This window comes from Physeter macrocephalus, chromosome 13 (genome assembly GCF_002837175.3).
Source record: "Physeter macrocephalus isolate SW-GA chromosome 13, ASM283717v5, whole genome shotgun sequence".
Taxonomy (NCBI): domain Eukaryota; kingdom Metazoa; phylum Chordata; class Mammalia; order Artiodactyla; family Physeteridae; genus Physeter; species Physeter macrocephalus.
Window position 1 is genome coordinate 52373424 of NC_041226.1, and position 26621 is coordinate 52400044.

The 26621-nt window shown below is 36.5% G+C and overlaps 1 protein-coding gene across 4 annotated transcripts in view; it reads left to right on the forward strand.

The window, feature by feature from the left end:
• Positions 1 to 23327, forward strand: part of SCEL (sciellin) — a 340495-nt gene extending 317168 nt beyond the window's left edge. For all 4 annotated transcript variants that reach the window (XM_055089467.1, XM_055089466.1, XM_055089464.1 and 1 more), the window contains 7 exons: positions 5479 to 5541; positions 10603 to 10695; positions 11660 to 11731; positions 13539 to 13613; positions 17095 to 17203; positions 19224 to 19326; positions 20836 to 23327. In XM_055089467.1, the coding sequence (XP_054945442.1) occupies positions 5479 to 5541; positions 10603 to 10695; positions 11660 to 11731; positions 13539 to 13613; positions 17095 to 17203; positions 19224 to 19326; positions 20836 to 20852 (532 nt within the window). In that variant the 3' untranslated portion in view covers positions 20853 to 23327. The remainder of the gene's footprint in view (positions 1 to 5478; positions 5542 to 10602; positions 10696 to 11659; positions 11732 to 13538; positions 13614 to 17094; positions 17204 to 19223; positions 19327 to 20835) is intronic.
• Positions 23328 to 26621: the final 3294 nt, after the last annotated feature.

Consider the following 26621-nt stretch of genomic DNA (forward strand, 5'->3'; position numbering starts at 1 on the left):
GTGACCATATGTGCGTGGGTTTATCTCTGGGCTTTCTATCCTGTTCCATTGATCTATATTTCTGTTTTTGTGCCAGTACCATATTGTCTTGATTACTGTAGGTTTGTGGTATAGTTTGAAGTCGGGGACCCTGATTCCTCCAACTCTGTTTTTCTTTCTCAAGATTGCTTTGGCTATTCAGGGTCTTTTGTGTTTCCATACAAATTGTGAAATTTTTTGTTCTAGTTCTGTGAAGAATGCCATTGGTCATGTGATAGGGATTGCATTGAATCTGTAGATTGCTTTGGGTAGTATAGTCATTTTCTCATTGTTGATTCTTCCAATCTAAGAACATGGTATATCTCTCCATCTGTTTGTATCATCTTTGATTTCTTTCATCAGTGTCTTATAGTTTTCTGCGTACAGGTCTTTTGTCTCCTTAGGCAGGTTTATTCCTAGGTATTTTATTCTTTTTGTTGCAATGGTAAATGGGAGTGTTTCCTTAAATTCTCTTTCTGTTTTTTCATTGTTGGTGTATAGGAATGCCTGAGATGTCTGTGCATTAATTTTGTATCCTGCAGCCTTACCAAATTCATTGATTAGTTCTAGTAGTTTTCTGGTGGCATCTTTAGGATTTTCTACGTATAGTATCATACCATTGACAAACAGTGACAGTTTTACTTCTTCTTTTCCAATTTGTATTCCTTTTATTTCTTTTTCTTCTCTGATTGCTGTGGCTTGGACTTCCAAAACTATGTTGAGTAAGAGTGGCGAGAATGGACATCCTTGTCTTGTTCCTGATCTTATGGAAATGCTTTCAGTTTTTCACCATTGAGTATGATGCTTGCTGTGGCTTTGTCATATATGGCCTTTATTATGTTTAGGTAAGTTCCCTCTATACCCATTTTCTGGAGAGTTTTTATCATAAATGGGTGTTGAATTTTGTCGAAAGCTTTTTCTGCATCTATTGAGATGATCATATGGTTTTTATTCCTTAATTTATTAATGTGGTGTATCACATTGATTGATATGCGTATACTGAAGAATTCCATCTATGTTCATCAGTGATATTGGTCTATAATTTTCCTTTTTTGTGATATCTTTTTCTGGTTTTGGTATCAAGGTGATTGTGGCTTCGTAGAATGAATTTGGGAGTGTTTCTCCCTCTGCAGTATTTTGGAAGAGTTTGAGAAGGATGGGTGTTAGCTCTTCTCTAAATGTTTGATAGAATTCACCTGTGAAGCCATCCGGTCCTGAACTTTTGTTTGTTGTAAGATTTTTTATTATGGTTTCAATTTCATTACTGGTGATAGGTCTGTTTATATTTTCTAATTCTTCTGGTTCAGTCTTGGAAAATTGTACCTTTCCACGAATTTGTCCATTTCTTCCAGGTTGTCCATTTTATCGGCACATAGTTGTTTGTAGTAATCTCTCATGATCCTTTGTATTTCTGCAGTGTCAGTTTATACTTCTTTTTCATTTCTAATTCTGTTGATGTGAGTCTTCTCCCTTTTTTTCTTGATGAGTCTGGCTAAAGGTTTATCAATTTTATTTATCTTCTCAAAGAGCCAGCTTTTAGTTTTATTGATCTTTGCTATTGTTTTCTTCATTTCTATTTCATTTATTTCTTCTCTGATCTTTATGATTTCTTTCCTTGTACTGACTTTGGGTTTTCTTTGTTGTTCTTTCTCTTTTAAGTGTAGGGTTACATTGTTTATCTTCTTCTTTGATTTCTTCAGTGATCTCTTGGTTATTTAGTAACACACTGTTTAGCCTCCATGTATTTGTGTTTTTTACAGTTTTTTTCCTGTAATTGATTTCCAGTCTCAAAGCATTGTGGTCAGAAAAGATGCTTGATACGATTTAAATTTTCTTAAATTTTCTGAGGCTTGATTTGTGACCCAAGATGTGATCTATCCTGGAAAATGTTCCATGAGCAATTGAGAGAAAGTGTAATCTGCCACTTTTGGGTGGAAAGTTCTATAAGTATCAGTTAGATCTATCTGGTCTGTTGTGTCTTTTAAAGCTTGTGTTTCCTTATTTATTTTCTGTTTGGATGATCTGTCCATTGGCGTAAGTGGAGTGTTAAAGTCCCCTACTAATATTGTGTTACTGTCAATTTCTCCTTTCATGGTTGTTAGCATTTGCCTTATGTGTTGAGGTGCTCCTATTTTGTGTTCATAAACATTTATAATTGTTTTATCTTCTTGGATTGATCCTTTGATCATTATGTAGTGTCCCTCCTTATCTCTTGTAACAGTCTTGATTTTAAAGTCTATTTTATCTGATACGAGTATTGCTACTCCAGTTTTCTTTTGATTTCCATTTGCATGGAATATCTTTTTCCATCCCCTCACTTTCAGTCTGTATGTGTCCCTAGGTCTGAAGTGGGTCTATTGTAGATAGCATATATATGGGTCTTGTTTTTGTATCCATTCAGCCAGTCTCTCTCCTTTGGTTGGGACATTTAATCCATTTACATTCAAGGTTATTATCAATATGTATGTTCCTATTACCATTTTCTTAATTGTTTTGAGTTTGTTTTTGTGGGTCTTTTTCTTCTGCTGTGTTTCCCACCTAGAAAAGTTCCTTTAACATTTGTTGTAAAGCTTGTCTGGTGATGCTGAATTCTCTTAGCTTTTGCTTGTCTGAAAAGCTTTTCATTTCTCCATTGAATCTGAATGTGATCCTTGCTGGGTAGAGTAATCTTGGTTGTCAGTTTTTCTCTTTCATCACTTTAAGTATATCCTGCCACTCCCTTCTGGCCTGCAGAGTTTCTGCTGAAAAATCAGCTGATAACTTTATGGGGATTCCTTTGTATGTTATTTGTTGCTTTTCCCTTGCTGCTTTTAATATTTTTTCTTTGAATTTAATTTTTGTTCGTTTGATTAATATGTGTCTTGGTGTGTTTTTCCTAGGGTTTATTCTGCACCATTTTGTCTTCCAGCTCACTTATTCGTTCTTCTGCCTCAGTTATTCTGTTATTGATTACTTCTAGTGTATTTTTCATTGCAGTTATTGTGTTGTTCATCTCTGTTTGTCCATTCTTTAGCTCTCTAGATCTTTGTTAAACATTTCTTGTATTTTCTCAATCCATGCCTCCATTCTATTTCTGAGATTCTGGATCATCTTTAATGTCATTACTCTGAATTCTTTTTCAGGTAGATTGCCTGTTTCCTCTTCATTTATTTGGTCTTGTAGGTTTATACCTTGTTCTTTCATCTGTGGCATATTTTTTTACCCACTTTTTTTTTTTTTTTTTTTTTGCGTGAGATTGTGTTCCTGTCTTACTGGTTGTTTAGCCTGAGGCTTACAACACTGGAGTTTATAGGCTATTGTGTAGAGCTGGGTCTTGGTGCTGATATGTGGAACTCCGTGAGACCTCACTCCGATGAATATTCCCTGGGGTCTTTCTCTGTTAGTCCAGTGGTTTGGACTCGGAGCTCCCACTGCAGGAGATTGGCCCCGGGCTTGTGAACCAAGACCCCACAAGCCACCTGGGGCAGCAAAAAAAAAAGAAAAAACAAAGTAAAAAGTAACATTAGACTAGGAAACTAACAGATATGTTAGGAAGAATATAAAATAAAAATATAGATGAATCAACAACCAGAAGGTACATCAGTACCACATAGTAAAAAAGAGGAGGAGGAAAAAGAAAAAAAAAAAAAGGCCTTGGCTGTGGAGGGCAGGGCCTAAGCAAGTGCAAGGTTTGGGTGGTGGGCAGGGCCAATGCTCAGGACCCACAGGGCTGGAAAAGGCCCTGGGGGCTGTGGTGGGTGGGGCTTAGGCTCAAGGAACAGAAGGGGCCCAGGCGTGCCCCCCACCCCTGGTCTCAGAAGGCAGGGGACCTCACCTGGGAGCCCAGCAGGCTTCCTGGGCTTGAGTAGGTGGGGCAAAACCCTCCTCTCCTCTCCTCCTCCTCCAGCCTGGGAGGGCCCCTCCCTCCTGCCTCTCCTGATCTCCCCAGCCTCCATCCTATGCCCCCAAAGACCCATGCAGCCTGGAGGGGGCTTTGGAGGGCAGGGGATGGCCTAGGAGCTCAGCAGGCTTCCCAGGACTGAGTGGGCATGGCAATCAACCTCCACTCCTCTCCCGCTCCTCCTGGAGGTCCCCTCCTGCCTGCCTCCTGATCTCCCAGGCCCGCAGCTAGTATTTTAAATGTGAGGTTTAAGTGTAGCTATGGAATGCTGCTTAATTAGCATATTTATCACTTATTGATGGCTTGGATGTTATATAAAAGGAGTATTAAATCTCATCCCACATAAATATGAGGACTTTTATGTTATTTTTCATCCTTATCAATATTAATTTTGTGAGTCAGAGTCCCTACACTGATTCCATGTAAAAGAACCTCACTTGAAATCTACTATTCAGGACTGGAGAAGGGAGATTTATGAAAACTGGAGTTAACTGTAAAGATGTGCAAAGTTAGGGCAGAAATAAAAATGAAAATATAGTCCCTCAGAATTTTGGAATCCATAGTGCCTAGTGCTGTGTCACTGCACTTCTGTTAATTATCACTTATTTATTCTTACTCGGTTCAGTCACAACTGTAGTCATTGTGCCTACAAATTTTATTTACATTAACTCATTTATTCTCACTGCAACCTTATGAAATTAGATATTATTATCCTACTTTACAAAAGGAAGCTTAGAAAGGTTGACTAACTTGCCCAAGAAAGTAGGAGAAGAAATGGCCTTGCTCTGACTCCTAAACTATCCTGCTAACCAATAGCGTTGGTGACAAGGCTTTTCCAAACTCATGGAAAAAAATTAAGAATCACCAGTGTTATAGCAATTATATAAATAATTAATATATACATAACATACCAGAGAGCATTGTATCTCATGAAGGTGTGTCAAATCATTATTGTAGCCCAAGATTTAAGAATGTAATTGTCCCATTTATCCTCCACATTATGAATTGTTTATTCAAATTTGGGGTTGACTTCTCATATTTCTGTCATGCAAAAAACTGGAATGAAGGCTCTAATTAAATATTTAAGAGTTGATTTCAGATGAGCAGGTGGCTCAGCCTCAAGCCTTGACTCTTTTACAAATTAGTCAATTGACCTTGGAAAATTCACTTAGCCTTTCTGAGCCCCATATGCTGTCCTGCAAGATTTTGTGAGATCTGAATGAGATAATCCAGGTGGAAATACACAAGTTAGTACTTTGTGATGCAAAGTAAGTATTCATTCAAAGTTAGCTGAATGTGAATATCAATCAGTTGTTTCTTTTCAGACCAGATTTCTCAAACCTTCCAAAAAATTAGTTCTTTATTTCTCTCTCATAACGTAATCCATGCTCATACTTGAGTTGCGTAGGACAAATAGTTCGATGTCAGATTTTCAATGTCCATATTCTTAAAGACCACAAATGACTATGTTTAAATTTTTGTACTGATATAAAAATTTTTTATTCTAATGTTTATTTCCTAAAATTGAATGTAATTATATCATATATATATATATGTAAAAAATATTTTTTTTCCTATAGAGACCAGGACCTAGAAAATTTAATTGAAGTAAATTCCAATATGTCTAAGAGTAAAAATGAAAGGTAAGGCTTATTAAAATTTACATTTTTGTTATGAATTCCATATGCGCCTTCATAAATTATATAACCTTGAAAGATTTTCTGAGAAGTTGAACTGTCCTGTGATATGTAAATATAAACACTATCTGAATATGAAAAACAATGTACAGGGTGCTTAATAACTGATTTGGAAAAAAGTTAGCAAAATTTGAATTCTGTTAGAATTTCTGACTAAGGGCCTGCTGTTCAATGGCTTACTGTAAAAGGCATCATGGAAATTCAGTGCTCTGCACTTGGGCTGTGAAGATTTATTTTTACTTACTGTTGCTTGGTAGGTTTTCAGCGGTGCAGAAAGCACTCTGGGAATCTCTTCCTTGGATACGTAGTGCTAAAAGAATGCACAAATTCATCACAGCCACAAAACAGGACCTAATTTTGGAATTTCTTTACACCACAGAGAATACCAGCTTTAAAGCTGTTGTACTTTGTTTCTTTTACAACGAAGGTTAAGATAGAAGCTATACTTCATTGTTGTTACAGATTGTTTAAATTAAGAAAGAATTTTAAAAGTCTTCCATGTTTAGCAATTCTTCTCCCAACACATGGGAGGACCCTAGAAGCAATAAGTTTCTATTTTTAACCTTCCTAAGATACAGCTGCCTTTTCTGTTTAAAAAAAAAACTTTTATGTAAAGAAATGATATTGTTGATATCAAGAGAAGAGAGTAGAAAAGTAGGAAAAGAGCTGGCTCACTGTTTTGTCTGTTTTTCATATCTCTTAAAGGCTCTTGCATATAAGAGGTAGGTAGTTTATTTCTGTTCCCTTAATTCCCCAAATCATCCTCGGCCTTCTCTTTTTGTGATCCCAAGCAAGCCTCTGATAGAATGAGGGAGGATACATTTTCAATAGGATCCACTATTTTGGGAACAGTATTGGGCTTACAATTAACCAAGCTCATTCAAATATTATTTGGAAATGATCCAGATTAAAAAATGACAAGTAAATGAGGAGGTATAATTAAGGAACTTTTCACTGAATATGACTTGAGAGGTGTTTCAGTTTGAGTTAGGCTTGCTCATGAAACAGGGTTTTATTGGAAAGATTCATGAGGAAATGGAAATTCAAGGGCAGGAATGGTAGCATGGCCGGGCTTCACGGAGGCCTGCACTGGAAGGTTGTTCATTCTTGACCAGAGGACATTCCATCAGGAATCCCCAGACATTAACCTTAGTTCTTTGTCATTGTCAGTTCTTTGTTGGCTTCTGCCTATTTTTCTCCTGCTCTTCCCTCTACCTATTGGCTTCCTTATTCTCTGCTTTGTAGCTGTTTGATAACCAAGAACTTCAGCTGCCTCTCGTTCCTCGTAACTTCACCTTCCTCTAGCATTCCAAGGTCTTTCTGGCCTCCTTCAGCAAGGCAGTGTGGTTGTGGCCATCTGTGTAAAGAGGGTGTGGGATGGAAAACACCTTGGCTGGCTGTAACGTGCACACACTCTCCTTTACTTTCCTGCAATTTCATCTGTGCCTCTTCCCTAACATAACCCAACAATCACACGTACATTCACAAATGCACCCCATCTCTCCAGCAGGATGGTGATCATCACAGTCAGTTACTATGTCTGGAGGCTTTAACCACCACTACAAAATCATTTGCTCATCCCTGAGTTCTGTGTTCAGATGTTATTTATTCTTCTTCAGTTCTATCTGAATCCTGTACAGGATCTGTCTCCAAATTAAATGGAAAATGTAGATACTGCCCCAGCCCTGAAAGAACAACTGTAATAAAAGTTCTCACTTGAAAAAAAAAAGTGGAAAAAAGAAATCTCTGGGCCCAATTTTGCCCCCATATATTCTGGCTACAGAAAAGAAAGTTTACTTGACTCTCAAAATGGGTAAAAATTTAACAGAAAGAAAACTGAGGGTCAGAGGGTAAGAGACTTGATCAGGTGCAGAAAGTTAGTAAATTAGAGAGGTGTCCTGGCCTCAAGTCCTCTCTATTTTTCCACAGGAGAATTCTGCTTTTTTAAAATTTTATTTATTTTTATTGAAGTATAGTTATTGTACAATGCTGTGTTAGTTTCAAGTGTACAGAAAAGTGACTCAGTTATATGTGTATATATATATATATATATATATATAAAATTATACTCTTTTTCAGATTCTTTTCCATTATAGGTATTACAGGATATTGAGTAGAGTTCCCTGTGCTATATAGTAGGTCCTTGTTGATTATCTATTTTTTATATATAGTAGTGTGTATGTGTTAATCCCAAAGTCCTAATTTATCTCCTGCCCCCGCTCCTCCACTATCCCCTTTGGTACCGATAAGACTTCTTTTTATATATTTAAAACCTGTAATTTTTACAAGAGCTCAAAACCTTGATAGTTTTATAGAAGTAAACCCTAACACATACAACAGTTCAAAATGGTAAGCTCTTACTAAGCTTTTAGTCTTCATGAAAAAGAGATTTATAAAGTTTGCAGTGACATGGGTATTTATCAGTTGAAATTATTTTATGCTGTTTAAAGTCAAGTTGCCAAGGTTAAGTCAAATAGGACAATGGAAATCTAAATAAGAGTCATAGGCCAATCTGTTAAACTGACACTTGATTTACTTTATGAATGTATTCACTTTGTATAGTAATTGGATGTCCACATAGATATATGCTTTCTGATTAGTATATTCACAGAGTTGTACAACCATCATTACAATCACTTTTACAACATTTTCATCACCTCAAAAAGAAACCCAATGCCCAGTAGCAGTCACACATCATTTTCCCCCAACCCCTTAGCTCTGGACGACTACTAAGCTACTTTCTGGCTCTTTAAATTTCCTATTCTGGACATTTCATATAAATGGAATCATAAAATATGTGGTCCTTTGTGACTGGCTTTTTTCACTTAGAATAATGTTTTCAAGGTTCACCCATGTTGTAGCATGTCTCAGTATTTTATTTCTTTTTATTGCCAAATGATATTCTACTGTGTGAATGTACTACATTTTGTTTATCTATTTATCAATTGATGGGCATGGATTGTAATTCACTCTTATGAACAATGCTGCTATAAACATTCATATATAAGTTTTTGTGTAGCGTGTGTTCATTTCTCTTGGGTAAATACCTAGGGAGTGAAATTGTTGAATCCTACAGTAACTCCATTTGAGGAACTGCCAGACTGTTTTTTGGTTTTTGTTTTTTTGCGGTACGGGGGCCTCTCACTGTCGTGGCCTCTCCCGTTGCGGAGCACAAGCTCCTGACGCGCAGGCTCAGCGGCCGTGGCTCACGGGCCCAGCCGCTCCGCGGCGTGTGGGATCTTCCCGGACCGGGGCACGAACCCGCATCCCCTGCATCGGCAGGCGGACTCTCAACGGCTGCGCCACCAGGGAAGCCCTGCCAGACTGTTTTTGAAATCAGCTGTACCATTTGATGTTCTCACTAGCAGTGTATGAAGATTCTAGATAGTTAAATTTTCAAGGTGAACTTCCACTGCAGAAAACATTTTCTCAAGTGTAATTCCATTTGGAATTTTGTAAGTTCCAACACAATATTTGGTTTTATAGTTTATGGAGTTATTTAATTAAGAAACAAAATTGTGACCGTTGATTGCAAGTTAAAATTCAGCAATTTGTTTCAATGAAGGGTAACGTCTTAACAATAAAGCAATCAAGCAAAAAACATTGTCAGTCATAAGTTCTTCTTTAGGAATATTATTCAAAGCATCTAAGGAATAGTTTGGTGGAGAGTCCTCTGTTGCACTGGTTCTCACATTTTATTTACATCAGACTCACCTGCTAATCCAGCGCCCACACTTTGAGAACCAGTGCTCTTTTGGGTAAGATGTCAGGCTGCCTCTAAGGTAGTGGTTCTCAATCTTGACTTGCACGTGGGACTTACTGGAGAGGTTTAAAAGACTGCAAATGCCCAAGCCATAAGCCAAACCAATTAAACCAAATTCAACATAAGAATTTTGGCCAGACACAGTTAAATCCTTATAACTGTTTACAAATTATTTCACTTTCCTATCTATAGATTTTGCAAATTGATGATATTTGATTTTATCTTTCTGAGGACAATACAGACACATTTCACACTCATTGACAACCTTTGTCCTTTGAAACTATTTGCTAAAATTGGGTTTTGTATTATATACTATGTGATTTGAATATTTCCAAACAATTCACAGCTAGGTTCATTTTTCTGGAATGACATATTCTAATGATTGTATTAGAAAATCTTCTAATAATATTAATTCTACTTTCTCATTACTTAGTGTCATTTTAACTCAGCTGTAAAACATCTGTTTTGTGAAATATCTGTCTTAAAACTAGAAGATGGTTTTCTGTATGCCAGAGTTGATACTATGTGAACAGATGTTTTCTTCTTCTTTAAGAGCTACCTGGAAATGGAAGGAACAGGCCAGTCAAGAATGATAAATCATGATCAAGATCTAAATCCTCCTCTTGGTCTTTATGTCTCTCCTATATCAGAGTTTACTAACACAGGGGAGGAAAAAGAGCTAAAGCTTTCACTACTACTGCATTAAAATTTTCCTCTGTCTCATAGGAAAAAGCAAATATGCCTGCACTTTGTTAAGCATAGTGACATTTTTAGATTAGCAGAAATCTAGGTCAAAGTTCTTTTGCAATCTTCAAAGTACTGCTTTCCATTAAAAACAAAATGGAAACTGGAATTTCTCAAAGGAACCCCTGGATAATTTTCATTAAACTGATAAACTGTCAGATATGTTGTACATGAAAAACTTTCTAAAATGGCACTGCTGCTGTGAAAATGTTACTGGAACCAATTTCAGATGGTTCCTGCCCTTGGTAAAAAAGTATTCTGTCTCAGTGTTAGATAATGTGACACATGCCTGTAGATGATTCCTAAAGGTAAGATAGTGGTCTCTGTGGAGGAGTAAAGTCGTACATGTATTCTATTTGTGTATCTGTGCAGAAACCAGGCAAACAAGAAAGAGGTTCACTGTATATTAAAACAAGTTCATTGAACAGAATTTTAATAAAACAAAAACCTTCTAGGTGGCCTTGATTTTAAGTGCCAAATATTTGCATTTGCTTTCTCAGGCAAGATGGCCAAGTTAGTGAGTCTACTGAGGCTTTAATCAACCCATCTTCTAGAACCACTGCCTACTCTTATGAAGCACAGAAGACGCTCAGGTACTGTGGTCAATTATAAAACAACTGACAGGAGTATTCTTCTGTTTTTTGTTTTTTTTTTTCTCCTTCTGCTTTTTAAAGAAAACATCCACATACAACCTGATCCTTCCTTTGAAATGCAGAAATTTTTAATTTTACCAGTGGCTAAGCAGGCTTATACAAAGGTGTTGAGTAAACAACTTGGTCACTGGTAAGTTGTCAATTATGAATAATGAGTGTAAACTGTGATTTTTCCTTAAAAAGTCTATAATTTTTTTAAAAAAGCATGATTGAGACATTGGCATTGACATTCTTTAAGTAGATTTAAAGGTTTCATTAAATCAGATGTTATCATGTTCGTTAATTAAGGTCCACTTTTTGCTTGAGATTTGTGGGGAAAGCAATGGTTTGGAAATATGAATGGGACATCAGGGAAATAGACACTAAAACATGTTACAGGAATATTCAAAATAATCATCGTGCTCTACAACAGACTTATTTATTTATTTTATTTATTTATTTATTTTTTGCGGTACGCGGGCCTCTCACTGTTGTGGCCTCTCCCGTTGCGGAGCACAGGCTCCGGACGCGCAGGCTCAGCGGCCATGGCTCACGGGCCCAGCCCCTCCGCGGCATGTGGGATTTTCCCGGCCCGGGGCACGAACCCGTGTCCCCTGCATCGGCAGGCGGACTCTCAACCACTGCGCCACCAGGGAAGCCCTACAACAGACTTACTGAGTGACCGATTTTCATAATAGTATTCTGGAAGTAGGCCAAGACACTTCTGGAAGTTAAGACAAAATGGGAGACATAAATAAATTTTGCAGAAATGGATTGATACCACTTTAACATTCGTATTTCAAAGGTAATAGTTTAGAAGGACTATATGAGCATTATTTTTTTCATCGGATTGGATAATTGCCTTGTTAATTTGGTTATCCTGTAAACAAACTTTAAACATGAAGTAAAATGGTTTGTATTGCAGCTCCAATGCTGAAACCAGGCATTCAGGACCAAAGGATACTGTTATGTACACAAGGACGTATGTGGAGAATAGGTACTGGATATTTATTTGAAGTATTTTGCTATATATATTTTATAATTTTGAAATAATCTGTGTTTAAGAAGGAATGCCATTATTTTAGGGTATGCTTGCTTTTTTCAAATAGCAGAATGTTTAAGAGTATATTGAGTTCTTTATATAAATAAGTATATAATTCTTTATAATCTTTCCACTATTAAGTAGTTGTCAAATAATCATACAATTTCATTGAATGGACTAAAAAATATTTTAATATAATGCATGTATACATAATAGGATAGTTATTTGAAAGTTGTCACATAAACCTACATGCCCATAATTAGCTTTATAAAATTACACAAGTATTCCTATGCTAATTTGGAGTCACACTTTAATTAAATGGTTCTATCGACTATTGTTTACCTCTAATCTGAAATAAGGGGTATAACTTTTAGTAAATAAGCTCTGGCCCACAAAATCCACTGCTTGATGTGATGGATGTTGAGGAAAATGTCAAACAAGGTCAGGGATTCACAATTCATTCGATTTCGCGGAGTATAAAAACAAGAATTGGCCTAATTGTGGGGTAGGGTAACGGTGGGGCATTCAGATGTGGATATATGCACGCATATGTTAATCATCGCCCATTTCAAAGAGGCCAGAGAGCAGGGTATGGGGGCGGGGCTCCCAGAAATTCGAGGTGCGTTCGATTTGAGCAACCTCCCCCACAAAAGGGATTCCTCAAACCCCAAAGTAAGTTACCTTGTAAAATGCAACCTCAACTTTGATTTTGCTGCTTAATCCAATTCTCCCTAAAATCTACACCAACAGTGCAGTATATATTAGACCAGAGGCCCTAGAATCAGAGTTGGGATTGAATCTTAGTTTGTCATTTACTATGTGGTCTCAGCAAAACTACTTAACTTCAGTTTCCTGTCTCAATTTTCTGACCAATAAAATGGGAATAATTTTATATGTATCAGGCATAAATATGTGCACACTTTTATTTAGCATTGTGGGTTATGTGTTCCGTAAAGTAGATTCTATTTCTGACAGCAGTCTGCCTATGGGCAGTTTGGAGGGAGAGAAGGACTTCTCATTAAAAAATCCCAAGTGAGGGCTATGGAGTTATCCTTCACTGTATGAAATAATAGGAACATATTGCTTCTGGTCCTAATATGCTCCCAGGTAGTGTCAGTACTGGGGAAGCAGTTATGGACAGCCAGCTGGTTAGTGCACTGCACACTTCATTTGTCTCCAGGAGAGAATGACGTTTACAAACTGGAGCAGAAAGGGAACAAAGGACTTTTAAAAGTTACAATATTTTTGCTTTCATTCTAAATGATTCTTGGATGTTTTCAAGAAAATATAAAAACTTCCAAAGCTTTCTCTAAAAGTTCAGGAGTATTTCTCTACATGAATGGTATCTGTCTATGTTTGCCTGCACTGGCTCGTGCTTTGTGTATATTCTTTATGTGAGGCTACAGATAGCTTTCTTTTAGTAAAAATAAGGGAGGTGCAAGTATAAACTTTGTGAAAGACAATAACTGCTTTTCCTGCTTACACTTGTTCTGGCACTCTCCTTGCCCCATTCTTTATTTATCTTGGTGAATATGTCAACTTATGTCAACTTGGAGGTTTCTTGCATATCAATACTTCTCCAGATTTAAAAAAAAAAAAAAAAAGAGTCAGTACATTGTCCTGGCTTGTAACATCACAAAGAATAATAATCATGAGGCTGTGTGAGTGGGTGTTTGTGTGCTTCCTTGCCTGCTTAGGGGTATATACTTCAATACTAGGGAAATAGCCCAATTCTCACATGTCCATATGTGTTTGTTTCTAGTAAGTCACCAAAGGATAGATATCAGGAGAGTATCTCTGGAAAATACATACAAACCGTTTATTCAACTTCAGATAGGTGAGTATGTCTGTATTTCCGTACATAAAAGTATATACACACACATATAAACATATGTATTTTTATATATTATAGATAAATATGTGTGTACATACTTTATAAATACACATTTTATTATATATGTGTATATGTATTTATATATAATATATATTTACATATCTTCATTATGTATATAGCACTGAAATATATATGTACATGTTCTTGTAGTCCATTGAACTTGGAGATGACACTCCTGGCAGTTGGTTATACTGGTTAATGTATGAGTGGAACAAAGTACAGCAACCTCTGCATCTAGGAATTTGCTCCTTGGCTTCCTGGCTGTTGTTCTTTGATTTTGATGTACTTTATTCCAGTAGAGCTTTCTGTGCCTTACAGCTGCCTCCCAGGCAAGTGTCTCTGCTGTTGGTGATCCCAGGAGTCCCCAGTACTGCCACATTATTAGCATCTAGGCTGCATTGCATCCCTAGTCAGTGCCCTCAGCCCTCCCTCCTTGCGGTTTTCCAAAGCCAGCTCACCTTTCAAACAGCTGTGTGGATGTGCCGCTGTGACCCACTAGGGCCCATGCTCAGTTCCCAGGAAGGGGATATCAGGATGAGCATCAATTTAGTGCTGCTAAACTGACCTCAGGCTTTTGCTCTTGATTACTCTCTTTTACCATTTTATGCTCAGTCGGGTAAATAGGTGACACTCATGAGACTGTGGCCTGCAGACACGGAAGAAATAAAAATAATTAGCACTTCAATCCAACCACTGGAAACCAGCGGTAATGCAAACGTCCGGTATTCTATTGATGGTATTTCTCTATCGCAGGGGGTGGAAATATGGCTCACTGAGGGTCACAACATATTTTTATGCACAGCCTCAGCTTGTAATGCAGTCCTTGGCACCTAACAGATATGCAATAAATCATTCCTGAATAAACAAACCTATGTTCCATTTACTAAGGGAAACATAGGTGGGCCAGGCATCAAAATTATATCCTCTTTTTGTCCCTTTTGTAAGATCTTCTATTACCAAGGCTCTTCTTAGTGTCTTGCCTTTAAGTCACACCTCTTTGATGTGACTACAGGAGCACCATGAGTACTGCTTAGATAACCAAAACACCAGAGCTAGGTTTTTCATAACGCTCTGAAAAGATCTTTGACCAAGTATGATCTTTTTTGTTTTTTTGGTCACAAGGCACAGCTTTGTTCCCTGACCAGGGATCAAACCCAGGTCCCTGGCAGTAAGAGCATGGAGTCCTAGCCACTGGAACACCAGAGAATTCCTGACTAAGTATGATCTTAATAAGGGTAACACCAACACCAGAGCTTTCCCTGGCCTCATATTTTTATTGTTAAGGAAGAAAAACATTCTACATTAAAGTATTGCTCTCAAAGTGAAGAATTTCACTCCTGTTCCTCAAGTGATCCTTGAAATTTTTTTAGTCATCAGAGCAAAAGTCAATTCTCCATTAAAACCGGTTAGTCCAGCAAACTTTTTCTGTTGATCATTGTGTGAAATTAGCTGCATTCCCCCCAGTTCTTACCTAAGCACATCAATCCCATAAAGTGGCCAGTGCCCCTTTACAGGGTAAATACCAAATTCCTCTGTACATGATTTATGGGCCTTCAGAACCTGATCCTGCTGAATATTGACTGATGTTCAATCACTCCAGCCACCCTCATTGTGTGGCACCTTGGTACATCCTGTTCACTCTGCTTGGAACACCTCCCTCACACCCCTCCCCACCTCACTGAGCTCCCCTTGAGAGCTCCTTCACCCTCAAGCTTTAACTCAGATGGCACTTATGCTGACAAGCCTTTCCTGCTTCACCCCAGGGATTAGATGCTCCACTGGCTGTGTTCTCCTAACTCTTTTCACACATCCATAAATATGTGGTGATCATCCAATCACACACCTGGCTACCCTAGTGGAAAGAAGGCTTCTCATTGGAGGAGACTCTCTCACTCTTCTTTATATTCCCAGTTCCTGTCTCAGTGTCTCTGGAATGGAAGAATGCTAGAGAGTGGCAGTTTTTACTCTGGAAGTGCTTACAGTCTAACATGGGAAATTTAAATGTGTGGGTACCTACGTATGCATATATGTGAAAAATGCATAGGAAACTATTTGCCCGGAATATGTAAGCAAGTACCTAGAGAGATCATTGAAAGAGGGAAATATGTATTTATATACATAAGGGAAGAAGAGATGACTAGAATGACTGAGAGTATAAAGCGAAACAAGGTTTATCTACTCCAGTCCCTTTCCTCTCTTACCCCCTCCTCCCCTCGACTTTCCCTCCGCTCTGCTTCTAGTCCTGCGCTTGATGACAGGGTCGATTGTGGTTTCTGGGCATGACTAGTTCTTTCTAACCCAGCGAGCCCAGTCAGTCTCAAGCAGGCCCAGAGGCAGCACAGGGCCCTGTGGCCACTCTGCCTTCATTCAAATCCTGCCTTTACCACTCAATGGCTGCATGACTTACCCTTCTGTGCCTCAGCTTTCTCCTCTGTAAAATAATGATAGAAAGAAGAGTACCTGCTTCTCAGAGATGTTATGAAGAATAAAAGAGTTGATATAAGCAAAGTGCTTGGAAAATGCACTGCACATATTAAACATATTAGCACTATTAAGTTCAGCTATTTTTACTTCACCACCCTGGTATGTATCCTACTTTGGAAATTTCAGGCTTGTTTGCTAACACCCTGAGACTAGTAAACTCTGCAAGGTACTATTTAAGACTGTCCTAAGACCTTTCAGAAGGAGAAGAATCAAGTAGTTATCGGCCTTTCTTAAGACTCTGGCGTGACCCGAGGTCTTTTGGACTTGCGGATCATTTATTTATTATTGAACATTATTTTTCCAAAGTAAATAGCAAAGCTCTTTTTTCCCCATCAAATTTGTGGTGGGATTATATCATATTGGAGAATTTTTGTCATGAAAGGGCCCCCACTATTCTGAGTCTTACAATGACACCAAGAGAGGTGGCATGGGGGAGCGTTTTAGTGACTCGAGACCCTAGAATCTAGGTTATCCATCATTTGTGAATTCACCAACACATTCTTGAATGGATTTCTATTTTTGTCCTATTGAATGTTTTGAGAGTTAAATTTTTATATTAATCTGCAGCATAAATTTTCTGTGATATAAGTACATTAATAATTCAAAACCCTCTTCTAGCTTCAAGGGGTACTTATGACCTAGTTCAGTTAGAAAACTGTGAACATCTTTGTCCTGCCCAGATGCACTTTTGATTGCTAATGAATTAATAATCTGAGACTTTCCTTCATGTTAATTCTTTGATATCATTTTGAAATAACTAGAAGAATCAATCACTTATCCTGCTATCCTAGGATAAGTAAATCCTCAGCTTTCCTTGATTTTTACACAATTTACTACAGTATCAACAAAATTAACATATCATTTCCATATGCCTTTATGGGGAATACATCTGTCTTTTGCATGATGACAAATTTATTTTTAATTGCTTACATCTCTATAGGTCTGTCATTGAAATGGATATATGCACTTACTGTCGAAAACCCTTGGGCACAGGAGCTAAGATGATTTTAGATGAATTACAAATTTGCTGCCATTCCACTTGCTTCAAGGTAAGGCTATGTTTATTGCATTTAACTTAATATAAAATTGCATAATGATTGGAATAAAAATAATTATTTAATGAAATATATGAGATGAAGTTAAAGCTTTCAGAGACACTGTCACGCACATTAATAATGCACTACTTAAACATTTCTCAGAGTTCTACAGCCTAAACCTCCAAGGTTTATAATTACTCTCTTGGCTTTAGGCTTAAAAGTTGATTACTGACACATTTATAACTCTTACCCTACAGATTGAAATCTGTAAAAAGATAAACACTTGTTCTCTTTAGAAAAGTTTTTGCAACATTTTCATAAATCATGCATTACATAAAATGTATAATGAAATCTGAAAAGGCAAAGAAATTGTTGAGAAGAAAGCTAGCAGCTCCTTACATCATGAAATTAGGACCAATGGGCTTAACAATAGTTGAAACTCAGTCTGCTTTTGAGAGCATGATTAATTCTAATTAAATGTGGCTTAGTATAATAATAAAGCGTACATAGTAGAATGCTTCACAGTTTGTGTTTTTATATGCTATTTCTTTTACTTTTCACAAAAACATTGCGTAGGTCAACAATAGTTTTTGGTGTAACTGGGTGAGCACTTAACTGGGAACCTGAAGACCTGAGCTGGAGTTCTAACTGACACTAACTGAGGCCATGTGACTTTGGACGATCATCTAAATTAGCTTAGCCTCAGTTTCCTCATCTGTAAAATGAAGTAGCTGATTAGACCAGTGGTTTTCAACCCTGGATGCGTATTATAATTGTCTGGGGAGATTAGGAGAAAAATAGAATGCTTGGGACCAGCCCCAATTAAATCAAGAATCTTAGAGATGATTGCTGGGCATTGGTATTTTTACAATCTCCTTAGATAGATCTAACAGGCAGCCAGTTTAAAAACCACAGCCTAAATCTATGGGTCCTTTCTAGTGCTGATATTCTATGACTGATACAGATTATCTAATTCAGTCAAGTAGATGTAATGCTTTGACAGTTGATTGCTTCTCCTTAAATTAGCTTCAGAAAGTGACACAAAGCAAGAAGAAATATGATGCCTCATTTTGAGCAAATAAAATCCAATTTTAGGCCATCGTATATAGAATTCTATATAAAATATAATCTGAAAATTTCATAATTATTTAATTATGACAGTAAAATTTCCTTTTAATTATTAAGTTTACTCAACAAAACAAAAGTTAGTCTATAGCTCCTTATTTAAAATTATTATGCAGAAAATTTTTTAAAAGAAGAAAATTCTCCTGATTATTGCTTTTGGTAAATAGGAATAATTTCCATTTATTATATTTTGGATGATTTATTTCCATTTAATTATAAAATACTACTGAGAATAAAAATGTCCCCACACTCCTAGGAAAAGACAGATTAGTCTATAGCTATAATAATAGAGAACCATCTGAACTGGCTTAAACATGTCAAACTGATCTATGACAATTTGCGTCAGTGAACTTGAAAGTCAGCCAGTTGGCAGTGAACTTGCTCCAGTGAGCACAGGTCTAAGGCAGATGTCAACCCTTTCCTTCCTCTTTAACCAACACAACTTGAAACAAACTTCCCCCTAAACCCTGCATAGGATCAGACGTTCGTTTTGCTCAATGACGCTATACCCGGACAGCATGGCTCTCCCTTAGTAAGCAAACAATAAATGCACTTTGTGTTTTTGTTTGCGATATCCAGTGGTGATCTTGTCTTTGGCATAACCAATTTCTGAAAATGTATATCTACTCTGTTGTGAGTTACGTGGAAACTTCAGTGGTATATATGCCCTGAAATGCACACCTCCATAGTAGAGAGATTTATGAGAGGATTTATTTGAAATAAGTTCGGTGTGTGGTTCACAGACAAGTAAGTATACTCTTATTTTCCCTCTGGGTTCTCTTGAGGCTTCATCTGAGTGTTGCTATGAAGGATGGTACTGAATAAAGTAAAAGTTTTTTTTTTTTAATCCTGTTACGCCAAGAATCTAAACTTCATATATAATGTAAACTTTATACATTCTGTTTAGTGTGAAATATGCAAGCAACCTTTGGAAAACCTACAAGCAGGTGACAGTATTTGGATTTATAGACAGACAATACATTGTGAACCTTGCTACTCTCAAGTTGTAGGTAAGTGTTAAGCTCTGTAAGGAACCATCACTAACATTAATGAACTTTTGATATTGATGAAAGATTTCAAAACTAAAAAGTATTTTCTTAATTATATTAAAAATTCAGCTGCAGATACCATGGTGGCATTTCACTTTATGGTATAAAAATCAGTCAACATTTATATTTTCTTCTAATGTCAGACCAGACATAGATACAACTAAGCAAAAGTCATTTATTTTAGGAAATTTTCCATTTTTTCCAAACAAAAACAGATTTTCTTTGCTCTACTGATCGGTGGAATTGAAGTGCATTTCTGTGAATGACCTTTACATTTGCACTGGAATATACTTTTCTTAAACGTAATTTGGTTATTATACTAAATGCCTTTTAATGTTATTTTTAAACAGAAAATTTAGAGTTAATGGTGTACAATTCTATATTAATGTTATCTTTAAATGGAAAATTTAGAGTTAATGGTGTACAATTCTATATTAATGTTCTTTTTAAACGGAAAATTTAGAGTTAATGGTGTACAATTCTATATTGCACATAACATTTGAGTATTTTTTTTACCTTTAAAACCAACTTTACTATAATTTGGACACCTAATTAGCATAAATATTGTGTGAAGAAACATTAAGGGTCTGCATTTTTAACTCATGTTTTCAATAAGCTTAGCATGAAAGCTGTAAAAGTTGATTTAAAAGATGTGTACAGTGCACAGTAAGCTAGCAATATAAAATCCTATGAAACTTCATTGTAAAGCTAGTATCAACATTTACTTTTTACTTCAATAGTAAGTAGGTAGAATAACCATGATGATATTGGGGAGCTGGTCAACAGCACTGTGTGAAAGGCAAGTTTCCTGCTGGTGGTGAATGAAAAAGGAGCATTTGAGATTTTTACACGGGATCCAAAATAGGGAATTTAATGACAAATGTGTGATACTAATGAGGTACTGAGAGGCTACATCTGGAAAATACTCTGAAAAATATTCAGAGAGCCATGTTCCATCAGGCTGCAGAATCAATGACAAGAACAAAGCTAATTATATTCATACTTTGCCTTCTATTTTCTGCTTTCCCCAGCCAGTTCTCATATTTCTTTTTTTTTCCTAATCGAGCAGCCTTATCAGGATCCATTGTTACGTCAAGGGGCCTTGATGTGCATGGTGCAGCTCTAAAACTTTCAGTCCCGGGAGTCCATGATACGGTTTAGGAGATGTGGTTACCAAAACACTCAGAAGTCTTTGTGTTTTCTTCCCTGTGTGCATTTTTATAGTATATTTAAGTTGTCAAGACATGACTCTCAGGCATGTCATAAATATGAGTACAGGGCATTGGTACTTTGTATTTATGGTACGACGAAAAGCCATGCCACAGTGATGAATGCAGTAGGAGGTGAAAGTAAAATGCTTAACCCACCACTACCCCCTTGATGAGTAGTTATTTATTTTTAAAACTTTAATTATTGGCTTATTTTTGTACTGAATTTGTATATCTAACTTATTTTCTTTAAATTTTTCAGCAAAGTGGATTCAGTAATTCTGGCACATGAAAATCAAGATGAAAGCATTCACTAAGGAATTAAAATTTTTATTGTAAGAACATACCATATAGAAAAGCTTTTACACCAAAGATTGACTCTGGTATAGAATTAACAACTCTGCTATTGCATAAATAATCTAATTGCCTCCAGTAAGGTCACATACATAAAAGGAACCATCTGGTATCTGGTTAGATTTAGAGATCAAAAATTCAAGTGGTTCTAGTTCCCAGCGTCAAAGGAAGCATGCTTCTGATGGTAGTGAGCATTGTCAGCCTTGACCAGGTCCATCTCTGCTCAGTATTAGGCTGTGTGTCACGGTTTCCATTATAGACAAATTTACCATTTTCTCACCTTGTTTCCCTAATAATTTGGATTTACAGACGTTATTGAAGTCTTGATAAAACTGTCATGGGAGCAAGATATGTTTCCTTTATAAAGGTACAAAAGTAATGTTGATAGAATGTTTGGCAGAAAGATGTTAACGTATAAAGTTGTATGGACCTCAGAAAATCACTTAAACTTTTCAGATTTCTGTGCTATTATCTGTAACATGAGGGGCAATGGACAAAATGATTTCTAAGGTCGCTTTCTGCTCCAAAATTATCAGATTCTAAAGCACGTTTTTGTTTGCTCTTTAGAAACATACCTGAATCTGTGTTTGTTAGGCATATTGAACTAGATAGGCTATCTAAACAATTTAACCTTGGTATCATCCTTCAGTTTATCACCGATACAAGTTTTATAGAATGTTTTTTAAAAACAGAAAGACCTGCATTTATAGGTAATGGGTAAAATCATATGACATAGTATTTACGTAATTTGTCAAGTTTTCTTTGCATGCATTTCAAAATCTGGATTCATAAATGATCTATGAGAAATAATGAAAGTTGTGGACTACAAAGACATGTTCTTTAGCATGCTATATCTATTCCTATTACATAGCACTTTATATTTACAGATGGCTTATAAAAATAAATGAACTGTCAGTTATACAGAATCTTCTTGTACAGTGTCTATAAATATTACTCACTGACATTGATATGTCAATTACAGTGATCATAATTTATTATATTCTGTGCCATGCTGCTTAAATTAATTTTTTAACTGCTCAATCTATAACTTTGATTTTTAAAGAGCTTTTTCTTAAGGAATTGAAAATTCAATAATCTTGTGAGGAACTATTATTATTATTAAAATTGAGACATTGCACTTATAAACTACTTTATATGCACATAGCAATTGCTTCTCAAAGGAAAGCATATGGAACATTGAGAGAGGGTGGAATTCTAAGGGAGTTTAAGGCAGTTGTAAAAAACTGACAAACTAGGGAGATTAAAAGATAATCATGTACTTCCTAAACGTTGATAAATGTAAAGAGTTATTCTTCTGTATAATGATTTCAAGCATCTGTTCCTCTGAGACACTGGTCCACAAAGTGTTAAACACTAATGCTTATTAAAATACAGAAATGTGTAATCATTGTCCTATGGAGAGGGAGCCAGAAAAAACAATTAATAATAATTTGATATTCATTAATTCATGCTTGATGAGAAGCGGTGGTAATTGAGCCATATGTTTTATTGTTCTCTTATTACATGCTATCAGAGTGGATCAAAAGAAATAATTTTCTTAGAGTTGGAATTTGTGGCAGGAAAGGACGAATGAAATAGTATCCCTCTCTTTTATATAAAGTGTATTAACATCTCAATGCCTTTGTGGTAATTAAAAATCATTTGAATATCATTTTTAAAGGATTCTACTGTTGAATGCTTAATTTTAAAAAAACCTGAAAGGAACGTAATTCTCACTTTTCTGTAGCTGTTTAATGGACCCTTTCTTCTACAATAATGTATTAAATTAAACCAAAAGCTGTTGTAAAAATGGAATAAATACAGAGTGGAGAGAGAAGGGCTTCTGATTTACCAAGTCTGCTTCATCATGTCTGGGATTACTTGCACCATAGGAATGACAGATTCCTAAAACAGTTTGTAAGATCTTATTTTTTTTTTGCAGCTAACTAATTATGCTATGATTGGCATACTTTTCCTGGACACAACTGCCTAAATCTCAGAATACCAGGCCCTGAATTCTATTACAAATGAAGAGATGTCCCTAAAAAATAATTAATTGCTCCACTATGAGAGAGTATCCTTCCAAAAAGCAAAACAAAAATATATCTAGTAATCTTGGAAATAGAATTTGTTAAAAACCTTTTTTTTTCTTTTACTAAGGCCAAGAAATAAAAATTTATTCAAGAAGTAATCTATGCATCCTTAATTGTTTGATTGCAATCACTCCTATAATTAGATAGGAGTGATGAGACAGTCCAGTTCTCACTGCTGGGGCACTCTCTGACTTGTTTACTATGATAGAAAATCATGAGTGTTTGGAACATTTTCCTATTCAGCTTGATTCAGAGCTCTACCAAAACAAGTGACCGTTTGGTCTACGTAGAGGCAAACTTACCATGATGATGTTGATTTTTTTGTTGTTGCAGTTGTTACTACTGAATATACTGGTTATTTGGTACAATGTAAATAAATTGTTTTTAGCATTCCACCTAATCCATAGCACTCAACAGTTCCTAGAGGCACCCATAAATATCTGTATTAACTTGGATAGGCCATTTCCCTCATGGGTCAATTTCCTGCTACTTAAAATGTGAGATTGAGAACATTGGCTTGCTGTTGTACCCACCAGCGCAAACACTGCAAGAATCTATGAATCTATTCCTGCTGCTTACTCCATTCTTAGATTATCTCTTTTGTTAGATGCCTAAGAATTGGTGAATGTTTTGAATGTGCTGCAGAATTGCATGTTAACTTTGTCACAGCACAAAGTGAATTCTGAATCGTGTTTACTGGATCTTTGTCCTGCCATTTGAGAAGTATGGCTTCTGAGATAGTACTGAAATGTTCAAATGTCTCCTGAGTTAGGTAATGGTTTCCGTTTTTTCACTAGAAGAGAGGAAACTGATTGTTATCATTGCCTTATAAATGCCGTCTGGGAAAGATTTTTTAACTTAATTGCCTCTTTGAAACATTCTTCTCATTAATACATTGAAATGCCCAATCATTCTAGACGCTGTAGGAAAAAATGCATTGTTTATAATCTACTGTCACTCATTCATTCACTCATTCATTTGTTCTGTTATCCAATAATTTAAAAATCTTCATTTAGAAACTATGTTCCAGATCTGAGTGATACCAAAAATAACCAAGGCTCCTGCCCTCATGGAACTTAAATTCTTTTTTTTTTTTAATTTTATATATTTTATTTATTTATTTTTGTCTGCATTGGGTCTTCGTTGCTGCGCGCGGGCTTTCTCCAGTTGTGACGAGCGGGGGCTACTCTTCGTTGTGGTGCGTGGGTTTCTCATTGTGGTGGCTTCTCTTGTTGTGGAGCACAGGCTCTAGGTGCGCGAGCTTCAGTAGTTGTGACTCGTGGGCTCTAGAGTGCAGGCCCAGTAGTTGTGGCGCACGGGCTTAGTTGCTCCGCGGCATGTGGGATCTTCCCAGACCAGGGCTTGAACCCGTGTACCCTGCATTAGCAGGCAGATTCTTAACCACTGCACCACCAGGGAAGCCCATGGAACTTAAATTCTAAAGGAAGGGTGGAGGCACAGTTTGAAAGGCAAAAAATAAACACAATAATTTCTGAAAGCAAATAAGACCAGGAAGGAAATAAAATGCAGCGACTAGGGCAAGGGGTAGTATTTAAAAATAATGTTTTCAGATGATATTTCAAATAAGAGCTGAATGATGAGAAGGAACCAGGCTGGGGAAAAGCACTCCAGGAGGAGATGTTTTAGGATCAGCCAAAATCAGACCACTTTCTGGGCTAAATGTGTCCGTGCTTCTCTTAAACATGAGACAGAAGTTCACAGATGCCAAGAGACAGAGAATAGTCAAAGCATTTTTAAGATTCCTCTATTCCTCACGCAAAACAATATTCAGATATTACTTAGCTTTCAGCTCTCTGCCAACGGGTGGGTAACAGCAAATGGCTACTTTGTCCTGGTCCTCAGGCTGAAGTTGCTCACTTGGATAAAGGAGTGACTTTGTCAAAGGTGGTTCTGAACCAGCGTTCACCTGAAGTGGAAACAATGGGCCAGGCATGACGTTTCCTCACCTCATCTGAGGCAGCACTTAGGATCAAATTCCTTTCTGTTTTCCAAATAGAAACAGTAAACCATTAGGCAGCATAATTTCAGATCTAGAAGAGACTTCCCACAGGAATTTTATGAATGTTACATGTTCTCCTCCTTTGTTGCAATATGAATAATGTATCTGGTGGAAAGGAACATTTAGATATTGATATAACTTTCTTGACAGGCACAATTTGTTAATTTTATCTCCTTTCCCAAGAGAAAAGGAAAGATCATGAACTTCAAGGACCCTTCAGGCCCATAAAGGCAAACTGGATTGAAAGTCTCCCACAAGAAAGTGTTTAGTCCCTCAGGCAAGTGCAGCTTTGATGTGATTTAAAGAAATCACAGAAAGATTGCCAGGAGGCTGGAATTAGTGAACACAAAGAGATGAGTTTGAAGAAGCAGGCAAGATACAGGCCATGGTTGTTTCATAATGGATTATTAAAAATATAGATTATCAAATGAATGGTGGCATTTCATAAAATTCATTTATACTTTTAAATTTGTGTCATTAAAATATTATTGACTACTATTGGTTTCATGAACAGACTAAAATTATTTTGAGACAAATACAGTCTACTGATTTTTGACAAAAGCACGAAGACAATTCAATGGAGAAAGAATAGTCTTTTCAACAAATGGTGCTGAAATAATTGGACACCCATATGCAAAAAAGAAAAAAAAAGTACCTAGACCCAGACTTTACATCTTTTACAAAAATTAACTCAAAATGGGTCACAGACTTAAATTAAATGTAAAATGCAAAACCATAAAACTTCCAGAAAAAAATGTAGGAGAAAAACAACATGACCTTAAACTTGGTGAAGAGTTTTTGGATATAACATTAAAAGCACAATCTATAAAAGAAATTTCAGTCAGCTTTATTAAAATTAAAAACTTGTGCTCTGTGAAAGGCACTGTTAAGAGAATGAAAAGATAAGCCACAGACTGGGAGAAAATATTTGCAAAGTAGATATCTGATAAAGAATTTGTCCTCCATACCAAAGAACTCTTAAAACTAAACAATAAGGAAACAAAAAACTTATTTTAAAAAATGGGCAAAAGATCTAAACAGACACCTATCCAAACAAGATGGCAAATAAACATATGAAAGATACTCAACATCATTTTTCATTAAGGAAATGCAAATTAAAACATGGATAAGGTACTACTTTATACCTATTAGAATGGCTAAAAACTAAAAACTGAGAATGCCAATTGCTGGTAAGGATGCAGAGCATCAGGAACTCTCATTCATTGATAATGGGAATGCAAAATGGTACAGCCACTTTGGAAGACAGTTTGGCAGTTTCTTACAATGCTAAACATATTCTTTCACATAATTCAGCAATTGTGCTCCTAGGTTTTTACCCAACTAATTTGAGAACTTATGTCCATACAAAAAGCTGCATGTAAATGTTTATAGCAGTTCTATTTATAATCATCAAAAACTGGAAGAAACCAAGATGCCCTTCAATAAACAAATGTCTTGACAAAACTGTGGTACATCCATACAATGGAGTAATATTCAGCAATGAAAATGAATGAACTGTCAGATCTGCAGAAACACGGATACTTCTTAAATGCATATTGCTAAATGAAAAAAGCCAGTCTG